Here is a 22,984-nt window from a genome sequence, read left to right as displayed (position 1 = left end):
CAGTGGGAAAAAGGATAATGAGAGTGTGCCTGTTTATTGCAATGAAAACGCCACTGTTTGGTTAGGCTGCTGTTATGAAATGATGCTGGGACGTTGTTGAATGAATGAAAAAATACCTGCTAGCAAGTGTAATACTATGATGAAGAAGATGATTTTATGTCTCAAGGAAATTTCAAGTGTCCGCAAGTTGATTTTCATTTTGTAGTGAAATGAATAGAAAACAATAGAAGAGTAGGAAAGCAATATACTTAGGATATACTTTTGAAAATGGCGCATGGTAGTCGAAAACATTGCGAATTGGAATTAAGTGATGTCGGGTAAATGGAAAAATCTAAATGTTAAAAGATTTTATTCAAATATGCAAAACCAGTGATACGGTCCTTTAAGAGACATCTCGGCTTACAGCGTAATGACACTGCTGCTCGATGTGTGGTCCTCAGATAAATCCACATGCTGCTTAATCCTGGCAACGTTTTTCACAAACCAACCATCAAAAAAAAAAAAAAAACATCCCTTTAACAGTTTTTTTTTCTCTCTTTTATATTTTCCTCTGTGGAAAAGATGCAGCGTTTCAGTCTGGGTACCTACCTGACGGCACAGAGGTGGGGCTGAACGGGGCGTACATCTCAGCAGCAGCATGTTGCTGCTGCTGGCGGCTGCTCCTGCTAGGGTCCAGTGTGTTGGCAGGTGATGGAGGCATCTGGGAGGGAAAGCACACACACACACACAAGCACACACACACACACACAAGCACACAAGCACACACACACACACACACACACACACACACACACACACACACACACACACACACACACACACACACACACAAGCACACACACACAGATGTCACAACTATCAAAGTCACCCAAAAGTCACTGTGCTGCACATTTATCCCTAATCTGCAGTACTGTCGCACATTTGGGCCAATTTAGATCTCTGCCACTGTTCTGTTCTGATGAAATGACTGAATTACAGACAAAATGTGATTTTAATATCTCCAACTCTGCAAACCTAAAAGGGGGTTTGATATGTCTGGTCGTACTCACCGAGGGAGGAGTGGACATGTCGCCGAAAAGATCAAAGTGGTTGATATTCTGTGAGTCAAACCAAGGGACGAGGGAGAGAGAGAGAGAGAGACACAAAGTCCAGTGATACATCACAACAATGAGATTTGCACAGTCACGAAACCTTGAATTCATCTCCAAATAGGGTATGGTGGTTGCATGGGTGGGTAGGTGTGGGGAGTGAAATCTATTCACAAAGACAGCCTGTGCTCTGGATGGCAAGAAACAACTATCCCCTCGTTTCATTATCAGAAAATGGATCTAAAATGAATCTTTCATGGCTCGGTATAATTGAGTGGGTAAAAGGCTATTCAGTCCTATAAAACAGGCTCTGATTAGATATTCTTATGTCTGCCAATCAAGAAGGGCCCCCACGAGAGCCCGGGCCGCTTTATCATGCTGATTCTACTCTGTGAGCTGATATATACACAAGAGGAGTGTGTTTATTTCATCGAAGGAAAGAAAGAAGAAGCTCCTGGAACCACCCAACCGAGACAATGAGGCCACCTCACCCTATAGGCAGACGTGACCCCGGCTCTAGTCCCCTCTGTGATCCATTCGCACTACTTAAAAGAGAGGGGACGCGGCTATGGGCGAAACTATGGGATGGCTAAGTTGCATGAAATGTCTCTGGGGCCATGCACAAGCAGACAATGAATCACCGTAAAAGCACAGAAACACACAGAAACACAGAGGATTTGCATGCTATAAATAAACAGATAGAAAGGCAACGTATTTAACGAAAGAAAGGAAAGGGGAGAATCACAGCAATCAGTGTTGCACATAAACAGGGGTGTTTATGTCTCCCTTGAATAAGCCGGGACATGGCGGATCGCACAGTTTGCACAGCACTTTGGAACCATTGAGGGGCACAGAATGAGTCAGAATTTGGAAAAAGGTAAACATTGTACACAGAGGTCTCTCCCTGCAGGCACTGACACACATCAGGGGAGTTCGAGGCTCTCAAAAAGCTCCAACTGAATGAACAGACAAGCAGTAACACTTAGAGATATGGAGGCGCTGCTACTTATACTGGCATGGGCTGTTTGGGCGAGATAGCGAAGGGGGTCGGGACAGTTTATCTGCCTGATATGCTGAACAACAAGCACATAAACAGTGAAGAGTAGAGAGGCACTTTGCTAGGGCTGTTTTCAAAAGTTGTTTGGAAATTCTTTCTGGGTGAATGTTTGGGCGAAATAGGCTTGAATAAATGTTTTTTATAAGCGATTTGAGAGATGTAATAGCGTGGTCACGGCATGGTGGTGAAGAACTCATAAAACCTACCAGGATGAGATGAAATATATTTGCAGTTTGATGACAGGAGGGGAAATCAAAAAATGCTTTTTGTGCTGTTTCCTGATCAAACCAATTCACAAGAGAAAAATATAAAAAATATATCTCTATTCATTAAGGGACAGCTTCCATGAATGTTCGGTGGCCTTGATTGTATGTAGCCGTGACTTCACTGCATGCAGCTCAACCCAACACCCACCCCACCTACAAACCTCTCGTCCTCATCCTCTGAGGAAGATAGCACAGCCACCCCTTTATTCATCTAGTCATACCAGTAAAATAAAAAACAAACAATGGGACCAGCAAACACACTCCATGCTGATTTTGTCTCAACCATCTGGTCACGACATGCGTCAGATTCCGCACAGGATTGGATTTTGGATACGAAGCCTGCCTCTCTAATGTTCTGTGAAATTGCTGACATGTCTGATTTTGGTCGACCAATCAGTTAGTCTTATCTCTTCAAGCAGGCTCGGCATGACCAATGTAGCTTTGTTTCATCATCATCATCATCATCATCATCATCATCACAGAAGGCAGATGCAGACACACACCTCTGTCTGAATGTGATTTAGAGCCTGTTGCGCATTAAAGACAATGGAGCTAAATATTACAAATGGACACTGTCAAAGGGGGCTAAGGCACTTCCTTCCAGAGGATCTTAAAGAGAGGTTTGCAAGTAGAAGAGTAAAGAAACAAATAATAGAAAATAAAAACACCTACAGTCATGAAATGGCGTTTTGGGACATCATAGATCCCTTCCTTCTGCTGACTGGTTGGGACCTGCATTGGATTGGAGGTCGATTCAAATGTAAGAAACAGAGAAACACCTTTTTTCTGTTTTCTTTTTTTTTCTTTGACAGGCTGGGTATTTAAAACAGGAGCTTACAAGAACTGAAAAATGTCTATTGAAGTAGAAAAAGCTACATCAATTCGGATTTAGCCCATTTTTATTGAAAGGAATTTTAACGTTTAGAGCAATGGGATTATGCAAATTCTACAGTTGTGCCGTTGAATCAATTCTACTTAAATCAATATTGATTGCAAACAATGCTGGTTCTGTGAGTATTAAGAAAGCCGATTGTTATTCTGCACCAGTATGTCTCAACTGGTTCATCTGACAATAGGAAGATGCCTCAGCTCCGGCCTTCTTTGTATATTTCTCCCACATTTATCCGAACTATCTATTGCTCTTAACATCGCTGCCTGTCTCTCCAAATGCTCCCTCGACTGGTTAACTCTCCGTTACGTTTTCCTCAAGTCTATTGATCTTGTTTCATTCTGAGATCAAATGGCATGGCGAGTGATTAATCTCTCTCTCTGAATCTTTCATCTTCAGAGGAATGCAAGATACAGAGAGGCAAAAAGAGCAGGAGGAGGAGGAGAGGGAGAGAGAGGGAGGGAGGGGGGTAGGATTAAATCATACGACAGGTCCCTAGAGTCCTCGCTGGTCCTTCAAATGCTCTAAAATCAAAAGGTCAAAGTGTTGGATATATAAAAGGAGCCTGGTCTACAGGCCTTGGGTAAACTACCCAGACTAAACAACTGACCTTGACTCTGCTACAGCTGTTTCAGACAATACATGAGGCATTGTACATTTTAAACATAAAAATGCTGCCTTTTTATTTTGAGCCTATTTAAGATTTTCATTAAATCAGATCCCATTTTTGTTAGCGGTTGTTTAGCAATAACCATTCAATGTATTTACATTCAGTAATTACCTCTCTAAATAGCAGGTTTGATTGTTACTGACAGACTCTGCTGTCCCCTTGTTGGATTTAAATTGCCTTCAAATGCAGGAGGGATTCACATTAAATGATAATTGGATATAATCAAGTGATGTTTATAATTTTATTTCATTGATAACAGCTTCTCTGTTCACTCTCCTAACCCCACACCAGAGCTATATTAACTTACTGCTAATGCAAAGCAAAAATACAGCTGCTGCTGCTGCACATCAAAAGTGTTTCACTGGTAAAAACTGTGGTGGCTTTTATTGTAAAGAAGCCACAAGAGACAGGCACAACAAAACAGAACCCTTAGTTTGATCTACTTCTGAATCTCCAAAAACAATCTGCACTTTGTAACTTCTTTTATAAAAGTTGTTAGTAATGTCACTATTATCATCTATCACAGGGTATCAAGAGGGGGGGAAAAAAAGGGGGGCAATGCTTGTCTTTGTACCTGATAAACGCTCTCCTCTGACTGGGGGCCACGGAGGGGTTCGTGTCCAGCCTCAAACACTATGTACTACAGAACAGAAGTAGTGGGCAAGGCGTAGAGGTGCAGAGAATAATGAGATGAGAAGACAGAGAGAGAGGGAGAGAGGTTGGCATATAAAACAGAGAGATACAACAAGGGAGTGATACATGATGTGAATAAATGAAAGCACAGGGGAGTGAGGGTGGCAGCAAGTGAGGAGTGAAATGAGATCAGGAATATAAAGGGTGTAAAAGTAAAAAAAGAAAAGAAAAATAAAAAAAGGGGGGCATATGAAAGAGGAATGGGGTGGTGAAGAGAGAAAGAAAAAGAGTGAGGTGGGGAGAGGAAAGAGCACAAGTATAATAGGTCAGGCAGTAGTTCAAGGCAATGTGGAGGTCTTAGCTCAGCAACGTGAAGCTCCACCTCTTTGAGAGAAAATAGAGCCGCAGGTCAGAATATTGGCTTGAGATCCATGACTGAAGTCTCATAAGTCCTCAAACTCTCAGTATCTCCTCTGAGGTGGATATAAATAAATGCCTTTATGGATCTCAAAATAAAGTAATAGTTTGGCATTTTGGAACATACCAATGTTACCGAGAGTAAGATGAGAGGAATGAAACCTTTCTCATATCTGTATGGTGACTGTTTAGCTGGAGCAAGCACCTGGTTAGCTTAGCTTCACATAAAGACAGGAAATGGGGAAATAGCTAGATAACTAACATTCTATATCTAGTTTGTTTACTTCGTACAAAAATTGAAGTGTAAAAACAACAATTTGCTGTTATCACGGGGTCAATGTGCTGGACTATTTCTTGGTAGCAAACAGCGGAAGGAAGGACTCCAGGAAGTCACTCGTCCCACCCAAGAAGTAGTCCGGCACATAATCCCCCCTAAAACAACAAACTGTCATTTTCACCCCTCGGTTTTTGTACATATTAAAAAAATTTAATGGTGCACATGTGGATTTTGTTACCTTTGAACAGAGTCAGCTATCTGTGTCCCCCGGTTTTCTAGTCTTTATGCTAAGCTAAGCTAGCATAAAGACAAACACACAGATATTAGAGTGGTATCCACCCTCTCATCCAACTCTAGGAAAGAAAGCAAATAAGTGTATTTCACAAAATGTCAAATTATTCCTTTTACGACTCTGGCCACAGTCTGGAGTTTTGTCAACCAACATCAACATAAATTGAAAAACTGCAAATGGAATGACTTTATGCAAAAACACACTTCAAGAGCAAAGAACAGAGGTGATCTGGGAGGTGGTTGGACGTACTACTGAACATAGCATTCAGAGTAAGAGTTAGTGTTGTCTGTATTCAGTGTGAGCAAACACAGAGAAAAAAAAATCATCATGTTCAGCCAAATAAATGCACAGGGCAAAAAAGAGAGGTGGGGGTGGTGGTGGTGGGGGGGTAACAACCAGTCCAGGGTGGGGGCATATCTTTGGAAGAAATCAGAAACATTGACACAGATCAACTTAAAAAATATGGTTTTACAACACTGCACTGGCAAATGGGAGTTGAATGGTTGAACAAAACTGTCCACTAGGATGATCTACTGTGTATTACTGGAATGGTGGAATATCATGAATCATTAATTCAAGCAGATCAGTGACTGGAGAAGATATTTAAATTAAGGATTAATTGTTTTTTTGTTGTTTTTTTTTTCTAATTCAAAGCTTTAAAAGTGAAAACAGCTCCAGTGAAGCTAGAAAAGCATCAAAGTCAGCAGTGTCTGGTTCCTGCTCTGTGTGCCTGTGGACCTACCTGGTAAACTGGATCATCCACTTCATCCTCCAGGATGGTCTGTGTGGGTTTAGGACAGAAGGCAGACGACACATTTTGTAATTTTGAGAATTCACAGTCTCATTCGAAAAGAAATGGACAAAGATCAGAGAACAAAATAAATTAATCTAAGTCTTTTCCATCAACCAAACATAATGACAGACTGACAGTGTCTTGAGTTTTAATGAAACAGCGATTTGCTGTACCACAAACACACCAACACGTACAGTACATTTCCTGTCACACACTGTCTGATTCTCGGGGGGGGGAAAAGCATCCAAACCTGTCGCACTTCTATTATATTTAGACGTTCAAAGCAGAAATCAGTGGTGCAGACAAACACAGTCTGTGGTGCACTTGAGACAAGCTTGAAAGTGTTAAAATTTCTGTTGTGTGAATGCATTGTTGGCTGAGTTATAGTGTGCGATCTCGCCACCAAATGGGAAATGAAACTGAGAAAAAAAAGAGTCCTACCTGGTAAACCGCCTGCTCACACTGTTTGTCCTTCTGAGCCTTTTTCTCCATCTCCTCTCGCTGTTTAATATCGTAGATGAGCGTGAAGAGGTCGCGCAGGTCAATGATGAGAGGCTCCGCCTGAACGGGAGAAGTGGAGAGAGAGAGAGAGAGAGAGAGGGAAGAGGAAGAAGAGGAGGATATGGAAAATTAATAAGGAGGAATTTAGAGGAAGGAAATTGGGAATGTGAGAGAAATGGTTGAAGGGAGAAGCAGGGAAAGACGGGGAAGGGTGTAGCAAGAAGATCCAGCAGAGCAAAGAGCAATAAAGAGCAGTGTTATGGAAGATGAAGATATGTATGAAAACAGGTAGAAACAGAGGTGGTGGACGGAGAAATGCACTGCAGGAAGGATCTTAACATTTTTACAGAAAATGAGCTTAAACCTTTCAGCAATATTAAAAACAAACAATTAACCCTCAAACAGAACTCTGAGGTGGGTAAGAGGAAAAAACATATTTCCTCTGTGATTGGTGTATTTGTTAATGTGTTAGCCAATATTTATTACAGGCTTTTTATTTATTTTTAACCATCCACCAGGGTGCCTGAAATTGGATTGTTAACACCACACTCTGAGGACATACTTTTTCCTCTTTACAAGGGGCTATTTATGAGTTTTCTCTGCCACTGAACATGGTTTCTTGCCGGGGGTGGTGGTGATTTCGACAAGGGTCAGACTAGAGGCTACAGTGAGTCGCTATCGGAAAAGTGATGAGACGGGCCGGGGCTAGCTGGTTAGCATGCTAACTTCAGTAGAAGAAAAGACGTGATAGAGACAAGAGTTAACATTGGCGTTGCTTTCCACCACTGGAGAAAAGGAATGAAGCTTGATGCTGAACTCGCAGCGTTTCTTCTAGACTCGTAAGTAAACAGCTGTTAATGCTAACGTTAGCTATGTAGCTATAGCAAAAATTACAAATTAAACTTTTATACTAAAACTAAAATTATGTCCTCTCCTTATTTTTTACCTAATGATTATGTTTTTGTTATGGGAAGTTACCTTTATGTATTTCATGTATTTGAATAATGTATTTTTATTTTACTTACGTATTTATAGATTTTATGTTATTTTAGGTGGTAAACTCTCTTCGCTTCCTACACTGTTTAAACCACCATTTGTGCACTCCACACTTTTCCGCTGGAGTTCCTCAGTCAAGTTTGAAGATCTGTAGACTTGACACATGAGACTTGAACTTGAGTCACTCAAGAAAAAATGAGGATGTTACTCCCCCAAGACTTGACTTGGGACTTGAAAGCAAAAACTGAAGTCTCAAATTTTAACCAGAAGAAGTTCTGCTGACAGTGCCAGGTGGGCCGTGCAAAGCCACACAGCTTGAATATTTAATTGCGAGGCCTTTGCAGTAAAAAGACTTGGTCTCAGCTACATTTAAAAAATTACTGATTTTACACACATTTAAAAGGAAAATGTCAAATTTATTAAATACAAAGACTTGCATCATAACATACAAATCTGCTGATGGAGTCTTGACTTGACTTGGTACTGCCCTCGGGGACTTGGACTTGCCTCCAAAGACTTAAACTTAGCCGTGGCAGAGTGGGAAAGTACTCACCGACTGTGCAGTCTTGATGGCCACAAACCTGTGGTGGCCCTCCTTCCCACAGACATAGCCGAAGGCTCGGTGGTCCCTGGTGTCCTTGGCGATGTAGCTGATCTCATGGACTGAGTGGTGATGCAGGAGCACCTAGATGACAGAAATGTGTTTGTACAGATGAGACCATGTGGGCCAGGAGAAAAATGGTAGTCACACATCTACTGTATGTTCTTTTTATTCCTAAAGATGCAAATAAAACACGTCTCGTTTCATTTGAAAATCTGCCTTTTGATATAATGTTTAACATTGAGCACTGTAGACTGTTGGCAGGAAAAGTAGGTCAACGCTACTTTAAACATCTTTGCATATTGTTAAGTCAAATGCAACCAACCAAAACAGAGTGAGCCTAAAAGTGTCTGACAGACGCAGCAAAGATTCAAGGGTGTTCAAGTCTCTGTTACACAATGCGTCACAGATGATATGGTCGCTATAGAACTGGTTCTCTGTCATCAACAATAAGAATCCAATAACATTTTGTTTGTTTGCTTTTCTTCTGTGTTTATGTCCATCTTTGATACGAGCAGGATTAGAAATGCTGTGATTGTTCATCCAGCATTGCTGTAATCCTACTGTATGTATTCACGCCATGGGTGGCCAATGGGCAGCTCTGAAATACCAGGCAAAAACCAGGCCCCCGAAAAAGCTCCGAAAAACTAACTACATACCGATAAATACACACAGACTAATTGAGCTGTCACTCAGGCACACCTACCTGCTGCTCCTCTATTAACAGAGATAAGCGCAGGCACTGAGGAGGAGCTTATATTTGAATATTAGCCGATACTCAGTCCCTGGTAACGCCTCAGATTAATGTAAAATACAAAACTAATATGACTAGTCTACTCGATTCAGCAGAGAATCATGTCAGCTTTACATAAAGTATTTCCATCTAAACGCTTGCTGACGCTGGCTTTGCTGGAGTGATCCCCATTTCCACCATAATCACTCAAGAGGGATATTAAGTGTGGAGTGTTATTTACTGCCAGTAATCAGTAAATAAAATGAAGAGCATTAGGGGGCATGATTTCCAAAACAACAAATGAGCTTGTCAAAAGCTGGTGAGCTGGTTGGTGATGGCGGGAGGCTTAATGTTCTTTTTCATTACAGGCGAAAAACACGCCACTATCACCGGCAGTCATATTGAAGAGAGATATTATCAAAGATGGGTGTTTTTTTGGGGAATAAACAGTTGGTGGTTGGGTGGGGGTCGGCAGCCACGGGACAAGCGCTGTTGCGTAATTATCAGTTTAGCACTAACGACAGCTGAGGTGGAGCCGCGGTGTAATTAGCATTAGCGGCAATGATCATTAAGGGGTGGAACTGACTGCTAATTATCGGTTAGCGCTGATGAGCAGAGTGGGCCTATCTAGCCAACACTACGCCCCAGGACGGGGGAGAGCCGAGCCCCTCGATCATCCTGTAATGGAACAGCAGGCCTCTGAGTCCGCCAGGGGGATGGAAGCCAGGATGGAGGCGGAAACAGCCCGTCTCATAACATCACCATAACATTGCTCACTGCACTATCATTAGCAGGCAGACAGGGCCTGAGTGATCTTAAGTAGGTCCTGCAGCGTACCCCTAATCTGACTCGGGTGTATGTTAAACCGGTTAAGGTCAGGGTCAAATATCAAATGTAAGACCTGCAATTTAATGCTGTCAAGTTCAATCTTTATGACCAAAGGGTAAACTGTCCAGTGGAAAACATGTTATTGCTTTTTGCATTGATGTTTTGGAGAAGAATTTAGATCTTTTTTCTTTTTTGCAGATGCAACAGTGAAAACAGCACATTTTGTTTCCGCACAACCTTGTGAATCATATTACCTCTGTGCAGGTATTGCTGCTGTACTAATATGTCAACCGTGCCAACCAGGCTTACAAGATGGCGGCCCTGGCAGCCGTTGTGAACTGAACCGTGCAAGCGTCTGCCCTCTGGATGTCCTATACCGCAGGTCCTCAGAACAGCAGCTGGCGGAGGCCTCACGGTGCAGCTCTGCCACGGCGGGCCCACTCGCTGACATGTTACTCACCCCTGATCTTTCACAGTAAATCTTGATCCCGCCGAAAGAGACCGTCAGGAAGACTCTCTGCTTGTGCTCCCCTTTGGAACGTGCCGAGGAAGCCATTCCCTGAAGGACGTTAAAGGAAATGACATGAGGAGATGAAAGGATATGAGCTCAGCATGAAAGATTGCAAGCTTTCTTCTCTTCCGACTCAGGTGTGTGTAACAGTGGGAGGGGGAGTAGGAGACATTGAGGGGGTGATTCGGGGGGGAAGATTGGGTGAGCGGGGTGACAGGAGTTACATAAGGTGTGATAGGACAGAATGTTCTTTCATGTGCCTTTTCTTGAAGCTTCACTCTCACAGGAATTCACACGTCACCTTGTACAGCGAGTCTTATTATTATTTCCCAAGCACCTTTTTTTCTCTCCCTTTTCATGAAGTAGGTCTGCTGCACTTCAACGTGACATACACAAGAGCTAGCTAACAACAATAAGGTGAGATTTGCTGACAGAATGGATCTCGCTGCTGACCGACCGACTCACAAACTTCACATACTGCTGACTGAACAACCAATCCAGCCTTTGAAGTGTGTTTTTTCCCATGATTCTCGGCAGCTCCTTTTTTCTCATATTCTCGACTCTAATAATGAAAACAATTAACATTTCGCACCGTGTTCCATTTGACGTGACCTGTGTGTTTGACATGTCTTTCATGGAACAAAGCCTAGAGATAAGAAGGAGAAAAGACCTGCTGCGCTGAATATGTCTGACAAAACTGCAAGCCCATTCACACTGACGGGTGGTTGACCTCCTCTGCACATTAGCTACCTTCCACCTCTGACTTCTTCTTTTAAAGCTCAGCTAATATTTAAAAACCACGGCCGTTATGAGTCGTTTCTGCAGGGAAATGGAGGAGAAAAATTATCCATCCATCTTTAGATACATGAATATATATCCATATGAGAAAAGGGGGAGATGAAGGGATAAAAGGAGTATAAATAGGAGGATAAGGAGCAGAACAAGCAACAGGGATAAGAAAGAGATGAAGTAAGTGAGAAAGAGGCGGGCGGGAGAGTCGATGGATGTTGTCAATCAGCCATCGGCTTCTCCATTTGGTGGATTAGTCCTCAAGGCAGCGAGAGGCAGCTCAATACAGACCCCGTCCCCTCCTCTATCCCCTGTCCAGATAATAGCAGGTCTGTATTGACTGCTCCATTGACTGTAACTGGCTGGTAGCTGGTGACTACAGGAGTCATTCCGAGGGCACTGCTGAAATGTCAGATTAAGGCAGCGAAAAAAGTTGTTTTATTGGACATACCGCTTTGAATGGATATGGGTGATGAAAAGCTTTGCCTCCTGGCTATACTGCTCTTCACGTAAAGGCTTCCCACACATTAAAGCTCCAGAAAAATCTGTGAGAATATACTTAAAAAGCCACGCGTATATGTCCGCTTTCGGAGAGGGATTTATCCCGTAGCCACCTACTGCAAAGGCGCTTATGAGCGGCTTCTTTTCCCAACAAAGAGAGTGAAAGTATCTCTTGCCTTTTACTTTGGTAACAGTAAAATATTCAAGAGGATACAAACTAAACTTTTGAGAAGTGGAAGTGAAATGTTATTTCTGAGTATTATGTAATTAAATAACTGATACTGTTAAACAGTAATTGTCTAATCTTAGTTTAGCGAACATTACTAGCCACAGCAGGTAGTAAACTTCTCCACATGCTGAAGCCACATGCTTTGGGCTCTGATAAGGTTGGTACTTGGTACTCTGTTTTATTTTATCAACTAAAACTTAAAAATACAAGAGCAAAAGTAAAAGGAATATGTTTAACATTAGCTGCAAACGATAGCATGTCTGGCTAAGTAGCTTACCTATAAGACCAGGGGATGTTCATACTACATTATTCTGTGGGGTTACAGGTTCCACTGTTTAGTTTTTCCTCACTGTGTGGAAGCCGGTCCTGGATGCTGAGAGCATCAGAGTGGGCTCAGCAACCTCAGCCGAACATGTTATCTGAGCTGGTGTTACGTTCCAAAAACACACTAGTTCTCAGTCAAGAAGCCTTACCCCATGCTTTGTTAGAAGGGAAACAAAATACGAGTATAAATCGAACCTCTTTCTAATCCATGTAATTTAAGCAGCTAAACAGCGTTATTGTAATTTTACATTTTTTTTACTACTAGCTGTTTCTTCATTTCCATGTGTTCTACAGGGATCATCGGCATCAAAAAAAATCCAAACAAAAAACAAAACATTTTTTATTTTTAAGTTAGCTTAATTAGCAAGCTAGCAGCTGAAGATCTGCGACGACGGTCGTTATTTCAGGCGACACAACTCACAGGCGCCAGCTAAAAATGAGACGTTTGCTTTTGTCTGTCTCTCTCCGATATCAAGGACCTATTGCTTTAAAAACTACTCATAATTTCAAGTGGTAAATCTACCCTGTTAACACTGCAAAGTTCACATGTGCGCGACAGGGTTTAGGGATCAGTGAATTTACAGAACATTTTAGTTCACGTACTTCAAAATAAGTTCAAGAATCCTTAACCCTTTCTTCCACAATCAGCAGTGCTCAGACTTTCTTTCCTCCAGCTTTGGCGCCATCATTGTGGGACTGAATTTGACCTAATTTACTTGCAACATTCTGTTAACAACGTTGCTAAATATTATCTGGGTCACATTATCACAGTTTGCATATGTGCTACAAGTATGAACTTTGTTGTAAAAATAGAAGACTGTGACTGACATGAGAAGACATACAAGAGGCAGACGAATCGGGGGGGGGGGGGTTAGTGTTCTTGCAGTAACAGGCTGAAAAAGTGAAAATTTAAATGATATACTAGTTTAGGGGCGTCTCAGAAGAGGAAGCCAGTTTCCATCCAAGGTCAAAAAAACTGTATCAATTAATGCGAAGAGCTTTGAGCAATACTAAAAATACAGCAGCCTATTAGAGGGAAAATAAAGTACAAAGCTGCTACCATTTTGCACAAGATATAAAACCAACCTTACAGTAGCTTTCTACATGACAAAGATCTACAGAATAATATGGCCGGACTTTTATTTGTTCCATCTGGTCAGTTCTTCACAGAGCTTCAGTGAGTCATACACAGGACGAGGCAGCTCCCATGAGTCATTCAACAGACAATACAGTCATGGCCGAGCATGCCTTTTCAAAATCTGTCTTTGATGAATGAAGAGGCTCAATGATGTCCCTGCAGACACACACACACACACACACACACACACACACACACACACACACACACACACACACACAAACAGACACACACAAACAGACACACACATAAGTCTGCACCTTCAGCTTCATCATGGAGTCCTGGCACAGCTTGTCCCCGCGAGCCGCCGTCACCTCATCAATCCCGATCAGCTTGGCCTTGTACCGCACGCCATCTCCACGGAAACGCTTAATAAGCCCCGCCTCACTGCGGTCCTGACCTGCGGCGGGAGAGAAAGAGAGAAAAAGAGAGAGGACAAAAATAAAGGGGGAGAAAATGAAAAGAGTGATTACAGGAAACAAGGATGTGTGAGCTCAACTGAATCTTACAACTTCAGTATCGTGCCCTGCTTGAGGTATAGAGGCTTCTGTGTGTGTGTGTGTGTGTGTGTGTGTGTGTGTGTGTGTGTGTGTGTGTGTGTGTGTGTGTGTGTGTGTGCTTGCCGGTATAAATATTTATGGAATAGGAAATTTAGAATGAATAGCAAATTAGCAGCAGCGAGCAAAGATTGAAAGAAGATTGAACATGAAATTGAAAATGAAGTTGGACTAAAGCCAGTGGACTAAATGAGAAAACAAGTGAAACACTGAGACCACTTTACCATCACCTATTGCAGGGCATTGTGGGGCATTCTCACACAAAGCTAGGGTGGAAGGTTACGGGCTGGTTGAGTGGGGGCGCTTACTCCTACGCTTCACCCACGCCCAGAGTTCCCATGGGTGCTATTGGTGGTGACAAACCAGCTTGAATGGCTGCTATTCAGGGGAATCATCTCGGTCCAGCGCTCACCCACAATCCACCATGCCCTCCCTGGGTGATGGATGTTGGGTGGTGGCAGGATGGTGGTGTGAGATCGGGGGGCGTTTGCAAGTGTGTGTCTGGATGGCCTCAGGCTTTAGGCTGTCTTCCCCTCCCTTCTCCCTCCCGTCCCTGTTGCTGATTATTCTGTCTGTCAGTCTCTGCAGCTGCCCCGACACCACCTTGACACCGACACCTTTCTCATTTTGTCTCCGTGCTGTGTGCCGTTGTACCGTTTTGATTATGTCGGCGCGAGCCTCGAGCGCCGTCTCGTGCGTCTACAACGTACAAACCATCCCCTCATAACTTGTGCGGGGTTTGTCAGCTTCAACGCCGACTCCCTCCACATTTACACAAAGAGATAGCAGGATTTCAAATCAAGGTCACCGGCACCTTGGAGAATTTAACAGTTTTCCAGCCCCGCTTTGGTCGCTCAATTCTAGGTCACGAGCCCACGCGAGCCCATCAGTTAACGACACATTTAGGTGGCTGGCTAAGCTGCGCATGAGAAGAGGACAAGGTTTAATATCCCTAACAGAGACTGTCAAGCTGCACTCAAAGAGCATATTAAACCAAAATGAGCTTATTCCACCCAGAAACACACGGTATTTCCATCCATACTACATCTCCCCTCGCACAAGTGGAGTTTCTCTTTCCATCCTTGCAATTTCCAAGGAAAAAAAAGAAAGAAGAAAAATCAAAAAGAAAAACTGGAAATTTAGAAAAAGCGTAAATTAACGGGTTTGTGAATATGGGAGGAAAAAAAATGTCTTAGTTCTAATGCAAGCGCTTGTCTTGGCTATGCACACCCTCTCACTAATTCATGAGGGCACAATTCTCTAAAGAGGGGGGGGAGGGCTTGAAGATGCTAAAGTCATTAAAGTCTCTAAGCAAGTGAATGTCAAATCTGGGTCTAATTCAGACTTGTTTCCCTGCCAGAGGATAATGAGTCTTATATACAGCCTGGCGTGCACATAGCAACCGTGTGGAGAAATGAACATTCAGACTTTGATGACAGAGAGACTCAGCGTGGACTCTGCTTTGACATACAGTATATACATGACTGCAGCAGCGCTAAACCATGCATAACGGATGCACAGGGAAGGTGGACACCTGCAACGACCGTAGCTGTACCTGGTTCGAACCACCCCCTCGTACAGTGGCTGCAGTCAGCTCATACAGTATTATGTATTCCATCCTGATTTTACTGACTCATACACTCTGTAATGTAATGTAAAATGCATGCTGCTCCAGTTGCATTTTAAACACGATCAGACCAATTCAGTGCAGCTCTCTCAGATGAGCTTTAACCAGATGTTCTGTGCCATTTGTTTCTTTACATACAGCGTGCCATTTCCCCTAATAACACTTCAGGAGAGATTTAGAGGTTTATGCACAGATCCTCAAAAAAAAAAAAAAAAAAAAGTAGGCCTTGCATACCGAATGAGAGTCTTGACACAGTGGCATAACTTGTACACTACGTGCTCTGGGTTCAGATCAAGACGAGCCGAGTGTGCTGTATTTGAAAACTAAAGAGCTGCGGGGCATGCTGTTTCATGTTGTTACACACTGTAGGAAAGGAGAAGAGAGAGGGAGAAAGTGTGTGTGTGTGTGTGTGTGTGTGTGTGTTTGTGTGTGTGTGTGTGTGTGTGTGTGTGTGTGTGTAGTGGGGTGACACATATTCCTCTGGCTTTCTGGATTAACAATTACCCAAGGTTGAAATGTCCTCACAACATTTCTGGCCCATGATCCTGATGCTCACAATTTGTCTGACAGAGGGTTTTTGCCTAAAGTATTGTCTTCTGTTAATCTGCATCTAAGGATATCCTACACAATGTACAACATGCCCGCCTTTCTCCAGACTGGGGTGCATGCATCCTGTGTTAGAGTCTTTCTTACATCTCTCTCCTCCTCATTTTTCCTGTTGCCCTCATTTTTCCACCGAGCTATTAAGACAATTAATTAAATGCCATGAAATAGTGAATTCTTCAGAAACAGAGCAGGGAATTAACAGCCAGGATGTCGGGGGGGGGGGGGGGGTTCATATCAAATGCTACAATCCCCCACCTCACACACACAGGCCTTGCACCAGGACCATGGAGAGAACAATTACTGCTAGCCCTGCTCCATACTGTTTCAGGGCTCGTCTCTGATCACAGTGTTGCATCCTCCCTCCTTGCCGCACTAGAACGGGGACAGTGAAGGGACAGATGGCAACAGATGGAGAGTCAGAAGTGCCCCTCCAGATATAAGGACTTGGCAACAAGAAACTTTTTGTTGGGGGATCCGGGCATCGAGGCAGCTTAACCTTTGGACCTTTCTGAGTGTGTATCTGTGTCTGCCTGTCTCGCTCCGTCAATGTCCCTGTCAGTAGGACACACGCCGTCTATTTAGCAATAATGAGTGAACAGTGATGCGCACTGAGCCATACTTTCACCTACACGCAGAGTGCAATATTAACAATTATTTTATGCGTCTCTGCACAGGACATTTGACATCCCTAAAATGAAAACGCTAGGTATGTCGTCCTATCAGCGCAGGGGGGGCTGATGACTTTAAGCAGTAGTAAAGAGAATGGGCGTCTGAGGAAGGCGAATCTGTCCCCGCCATCTGCCTCCCTCATGTGCACAAAATACTTTTCATAAGCCTCAGCAAACACACAGATACACATTTACAAACATTAAAGACGGCACGTCGCTTGTCCAAACCCACACTCGAGTCAAAAATCCCTCTACCCAACTTTGGCACTAAATACCAGGTAAAGGTTTTGGCTAAACGGCTGATCGTTAGAGCGGTTATAGGATTAATGAGGGGTATTGTGCACATCATCAATGCGGCGGACGGACCATTGACTCGCTGCAGAGTTACATGCAGGTATTGATGTGCACTGGGTGGGGATGGGGGAAATCGTTGTTTGGTTAGGGGCTCCACTCTGTTATTAGCACGCTGATGGTGAAGCAGTGCGATGAAAGTGTTGGATAAGCATACCAACAAATGATTTGGTCAAATATGGGGAACAGTGTTTGACCGGGGTGAAACGGTTGGTATTTGTGCTGCACCTTCAGCACAGGAGGTGATTAATCTGCTGTTTGCCTCTTTCTGTGTCTGTTTGCTGTGTCTCTCTCTCTCTCTCTCTGTCAATGTCTCGCTGTCCTCCGTTCCTTGTCTTTTTCTCTTTCTTTTTTTTTTAAATGAATCATTTTTTGTGCACAGATTATAGTGGGAGAGCAACAGTTGCTATGGAGATGGAGTAAAGTCACGCATGTAAAGCAATTCTGTCGATGGGTAGAGGGGAGCTTGGGCTTTACAATGGGAGTCAGAGTTTGCTGCAGTGAGGTTTGATATTTCCAAATGGGTTTTAAACCAGTGACAATTGGAAATGCCATGACATCCACAAGGTAGTGTGTCCTGTACGTCCTGTTACCGTAATATTGGGTTTCACGGCTTTTATATTTACTACCATAAACGTTCTACTTTCTTCTGAAATGCGCAACGAGCCGAGAATGCATTAAAAGATTAAAGTGACGGCTGCCTATATTCTTCTTATTGTCAACAAATCCCACAAAGAGACCAAAACCATAACTGGGCAATAACGCACTGATGAATAACACATTACAGCAATGCGTTTTTTTTTTTTTTTTTCCAGCGAATCCCCCCCAACCAACATTTACATTCAAGTGACGAAGCCCTCCAGTGGCCGCTGTTATCATCAGCAAGAGAGGAAGTCAGGTGACGTTGTTATATGGCGACAAAATCAGCGAAGGCAGGAGGTCGCGGCAGATGGCTCAGTCGACAAAACATTGGGCTTTAACAGTGGGAGGTGCTGTAAAAAGTCACTTAAACACTAAATATCTATTAATCCCAGATGAAAATAGTCCCCCAAAAATTCACTATTTACACTGGCATATATTGTTCCATTTGGTAAATGAAAGAATATATTTTGCGACCGCATTTGAAAAGATTTACGTCGTCAGTAGGAGTAGGTGGGTTTGGGCTTGAGTGTTACTGACACGGTACGGAGCTCATTTTAGTATTAAGAGGCAGATTTACATGTTGCTGGTTTCGGTCGTTTCATGGGATTCGTTGATAAGAGGAAAAATATAAAATAACAGCAGCCTTATCCTTTAAATCACATCATTTTGTTCTGCCGCTTCCCACCCATATGAATATAGAGAGATCCTTGTCTTAATGTACTGCATGTCATCAACCCCATCCTCAATGGCGTCCTTCACCTGGCCCCAGCCTGCTCACCACCACCACTGGCGGTGCTGCCCGCATTTACGCTGCCACATTTCCATTTATATGGATCTAAATAGCATCTTTGCTGATTGTGACAATGGTCCCTGCAGCACATGTGATTAACATGGTAAAGTCGGGGGCTGATAGCCTGTGCTGATAGCCCCCTCCGATGAGCCGCATGGCCACGTGTGTAATAGCCCCCTTGCTCCGCTCTCCCCCCTCCACTTAACTCAAATCGATGGGCCCTCCTCCAGCCCGGCCATTTATCTGAGCAAGCCGACAGAGCCAGTGAAACAGCCACAGAGGACCTGGCCCCGTGGCCTCGTTACAGCCAGCCTGCAGAAGCCAGATTTACTGGACTAGCTGGAGTGGCTTTACTCATGGATGGAGAGATGAGGGAAAAAAAAAAAAAAAAGGATGAGGAAAGGAAAAAACACCCTCTTTGTACACATTTTCTTCCCTCTCCCTGTGATTTTTACTCGTTCTGCCTCCCTATCTCCTCTTCTTTCCTCCTCTCAACCAATTCAATCCCATTTCAATCTCCCGGTGAACGTTCGGAGAATGCCTCGTCCTATTACATCACTTATGCTGTTCATCAAAGCGACAGGGTGTGAATTACCCTGTCCATGACACCTAAATCATGGCACTACCAAACCCCGGGGCTACGCGGAATAGCTGTTACTACATTTGGATCCCTGGGATGAGACGGGGGGCCTCTCGGTGGGCTCGCCTGACTGAAGCCCCCAGCATTATTTAGCTCCATCCAAACATGGCTTAAAGTTATGTTCACTGCCTGCCAAACACGAGAAAGCTGCCCTTTCCCCATTTTGTCTTCTTCATGTAACTGGTTGTCTGTGGAGTACTGTTCCCTCAACATTATATATATATAAAATCAGGCTTTTTTTCCTTAATACAGCGAATTACACATGCCCCATGAGCTGAATATTTCACATAGATCTACACGCAGAATTATGGTTGCAAGTAGATTCTCACGTACCTTTGATCCTCCTGGACTCCTTTCGCTGGCTGGTTTTGACACCCGGCTGGAGCTCGGCCTCTGCTGACATCCTCCACTGCTGAGTCCCTTGTCCTGCTCACAGCGGATCCACCATGGGTTAGCAGCACACTAGCTAATCCTCCCAACTCCCAGTGTCCAATTCCCCCGGTCCCGTCTTTTCTCACAGTCGCTCTTTGGTGGAGAAAATCTCCTTCGAATCCATGGCGAGACGTCTGGTACTCCTCAATAAATGAAGATCCAGCATAGATAGCTACGCTCCTTCACTGTTTGCCCATGGTGTCCGGGTATTGCTAGACAACACATGAAAAGATGATTGAATTATGAACTGGGCGATCCTCTCGAGAGTAGCTTCAGATCAGAATTGACATCTTCTGGAGTGTACCTGAGTTCTCTCCGTGAAGGTCAAGTATCACATGGTCCAGTGTTGCTCTTTTCTGAGGGTCCACCTATTGCTCAGGTGTAATTCCCCCCAGGGGAGACTGCAACATTGATTGAATCAAATATTGTTCTTCACAGTAGGTCAGGAGTGGATATTATTCTTTGGTAGAGCACTTCAGATGCAGTCCGACAGCCCATCACAGTCACTTGCTCCGAGCGCTGCAAGGCAAGAAGACAGGGATGACATTTAATGTTACCCTGGAGGTTGGTTAAAAATTAAAATGACAAACACATACCCTTTGATCACTCATTACAACATTAATTTAACATACAGAATGGCAGGCACCAATTTAACAGATCAACAAAGATGTTATTATCTCTTCTGGATCATCAATCCTTAATGAGACTGCAGAAGACGCTTGCTGTTCAGCGCCCACCCTTGAAGGAGACCTGTGGCGAAATATTTGACGCTCTTGTTTTATGTAGTGCTTGTGAGTAAATATAGAACATTAAAGCATGACCGGTGCTTCTGTGCATGCAAAGCAAATCTTCAGAAGATGGATTGTTAACGCTCCCAGCTCAAGCCAACAGCACGAGAGGAGGGGAAGTAGCAGAGAGCGATGAATGACGGGCTGTTTCAAAGCAAACTGTGGTGGGAATCCTGGCGCAGCCGTCTATAAACTAAACCCCCCCCCAACATTGTACTTTAATGCCCTTGAAACATCTACTGCTAACATGGGGGCCATGCCAAACTGGCACAGTGGCTGGCACCGCTTCTGTTGGCATGGTGACGGCCCATTGTTGGAGAAAGAGGCCTTCAGCCTACCATGGCCTGAAAAGAGCTGCTGCACATCGAACACCGGGCACACATTATCCTGTGTGACATTGTATGACATTGTGAGTGTCTGTAATGAGAGTGAGTAGATAAATAATGTTATTTTTAAATGTATTTAAGACACAAACAAACAAACAAACAGAGAAGAAATCTCAGGTCTGTTTTTGCACTCCCTGTTTATTTTGCTTAAAAATGCCAAAATCCAGAGTGAACAGACGTTACCTGTAGCTGGCTCACAGCGCACACATCACCGGTGTTTGTATGTAGCGTGTGCTTGTGCATGTGTTAGCGTGACAGCTCCTTTTGTCTGACCTCGGACCTCATCACAAACCCCTGTTCTTTCTATGAGCTTCTTCCAGTTTCTTCCCACTTTGTATTATCCATGAATTTCTACATTTTAACAAGTCACACCCACACTTTCGTCTCAGTTCACGTCACCCAGGGTGAAGTTTACGTACACTTGAATCTTTCCACTTCGAATACAATTGCACCACCTCTAACATTCGCTTCACATTAAGCACTAATGAGTCTGTGGTTCCGTCTCATATCGTTACACAAACCTTTGGGGGAAAGACATCAATATAGATATTACTACATGGAAGTGACAAAATATGTTGTTGTTTTTGTAATATAGGTGAAACAAACATTTCATTGAGACATTTTTCAGCATGCAGAGCTTTGTGCAGTCATATATATGTATAAAACAGCGGCATCTGCCTCCTCTCCTTCCTGCAGACAAGTCCTTCAACTCTCACGAGCTGTGATGTTAAGACACATTTCATTTCCTTGAACAACAGGTCAGTGCGGTTACCTCATCACCTCCGGTTCTCCTTGTGCATGGCTGTCTAGACTCTAGACCATGTGTCACCCCACATGTGTGCTCACGAGGCAGATAATGACACCCAGGTCCAGGCAAAGGGGCAATCTCCCCATAAGTATGTCTCAGACAGAGCTGTAGAGTGTCAGCGACGGCAGAGGTATTTTCCATGTCACAAAGAACCTTATCAGAATGTAATTTTCATTACCAACGAGGGAGATATGCCTCATTGTATTAGACGGAAGAGCGATTTAATGTGATGTACGGCTGCTTTTCAAAACCAATGCTATCTAGGTCACCCAGACTCCCCAATCTGCTCCGTGTTTTAACAGCTCCCAGTGTCTCTTATGATTTGGGTCAGAGTTAAAGAGCATCACTCGTTTCTCTAGCTACTCTCAACTGTTAGAGGATGTCAAAAAGCCCTTAACAAAAGCCACCCTTTACTTATTAATTTGTTCATTTTAGTACTACCTCTCTCAAGTGCAAAGGAAAACTTCCTTGAGGGAAGTCAATTTCATTTCTGCTTGGCTTTCTTTATTTCCCTCCATCAACCTGCCGCTCTCTTTGTCTCTGTCTGTCTGAATATCACAAATCATCTCTAGAGATGTTTGTTTCCTGCTTGAGTCTTTACCCTGTAACCGCATTATTGAACAAAAACAGGCATGCTGTGAGAAAACCTGATGTATGGCAACTCTCTCTTCCTTAACATTAAGCACATCAATCATGCAAGCCATTGATTTTTCAGGAGAGGAGTGTGAGTGTGTACATTCACAAGGTGAACTAGACCCCCTTGGCAATATGCAGGTACATATATCTTGTCATACGGCTTCAGTGCATTGGGATGAGATGTGATCTGAATCCTTCTCATGAGGGGAAACCATTCTTTCTGTGCTGTTTTGATCAGTTTGTCATAGAGCTGTCTATTAACCTTTAGTGTGCTGAAGTACAGGTCAATCAAAACACTCCTCACACGTTACATACACATTATATATTGGTATCACAATCAACAAGACGAGGTCAAAACCTAATATGTGGCTGGAGGGCGTCGTAGGCTATTTGCATTCTGCCTGGTGTCAGCTGGTTTCAGCCCTTTATCTGTTTGCTTCTCTCCTACTCTCTGTGCTCACAGATACAGTATTTTAATAGAGTCGAATTCCCAATAAAGCTGCTCTCATTTACATGTTTT

At 43.4% G+C, this 22,984-nt stretch overlaps 1 protein-coding gene across 2 annotated transcripts in view; it reads right to left on the bottom strand.

The window, feature by feature from the left end:
• The window catches only part of LOC130179475 (disabled homolog 1-like), a 42,974-nt gene that overhangs the window by 5,008 nt on the left and 14,982 nt on the right, over positions 1-22,984 (bottom strand). The window contains exons 2-12 of one of the 2 annotated variants that reach the window (XM_056392477.1): positions 20,151-20,365; positions 19,748-20,058; positions 13,794-13,933; positions 10,502-10,600; positions 8,433-8,564; positions 6,824-6,943; positions 6,332-6,370; positions 4,545-4,610; positions 3,084-3,143; positions 1,050-1,097; positions 589-700 (exon numbers count right to left, since the gene is read on the bottom strand). In XM_056392477.1, coding sequence (XP_056248452.1) covers positions 589-700; positions 1,050-1,097; positions 3,084-3,143; positions 4,545-4,610; positions 6,332-6,370; positions 6,824-6,943; positions 8,433-8,564; positions 10,502-10,600; positions 13,794-13,933; positions 19,748-19,817 — 886 coding nt within the window. In that variant the 5' untranslated portion in view covers positions 19,818-20,058; positions 20,151-20,365. Of the gene's footprint in view, positions 1-588; positions 701-1,049; positions 1,098-3,083; positions 3,144-4,544; positions 4,611-6,331; positions 6,371-6,823; positions 6,944-8,432; positions 8,565-10,501; positions 10,601-13,793; positions 13,934-19,747; positions 20,366-22,984 lie in introns of both variants that reach the window. The other variant, XM_056392478.1, reaches the window with a different exon arrangement.

Source organism: Seriola aureovittata, chromosome 12, assembly GCF_021018895.1.
Source record: "Seriola aureovittata isolate HTS-2021-v1 ecotype China chromosome 12, ASM2101889v1, whole genome shotgun sequence".
Lineage (NCBI taxonomy): Eukaryota > Metazoa > Chordata > Actinopteri > Carangiformes > Carangidae > Seriola > Seriola aureovittata.
The sequence above is the reverse complement of the archived record's forward strand: the minus strand, read 5'-3'. Positions and strand labels throughout refer to the sequence as shown.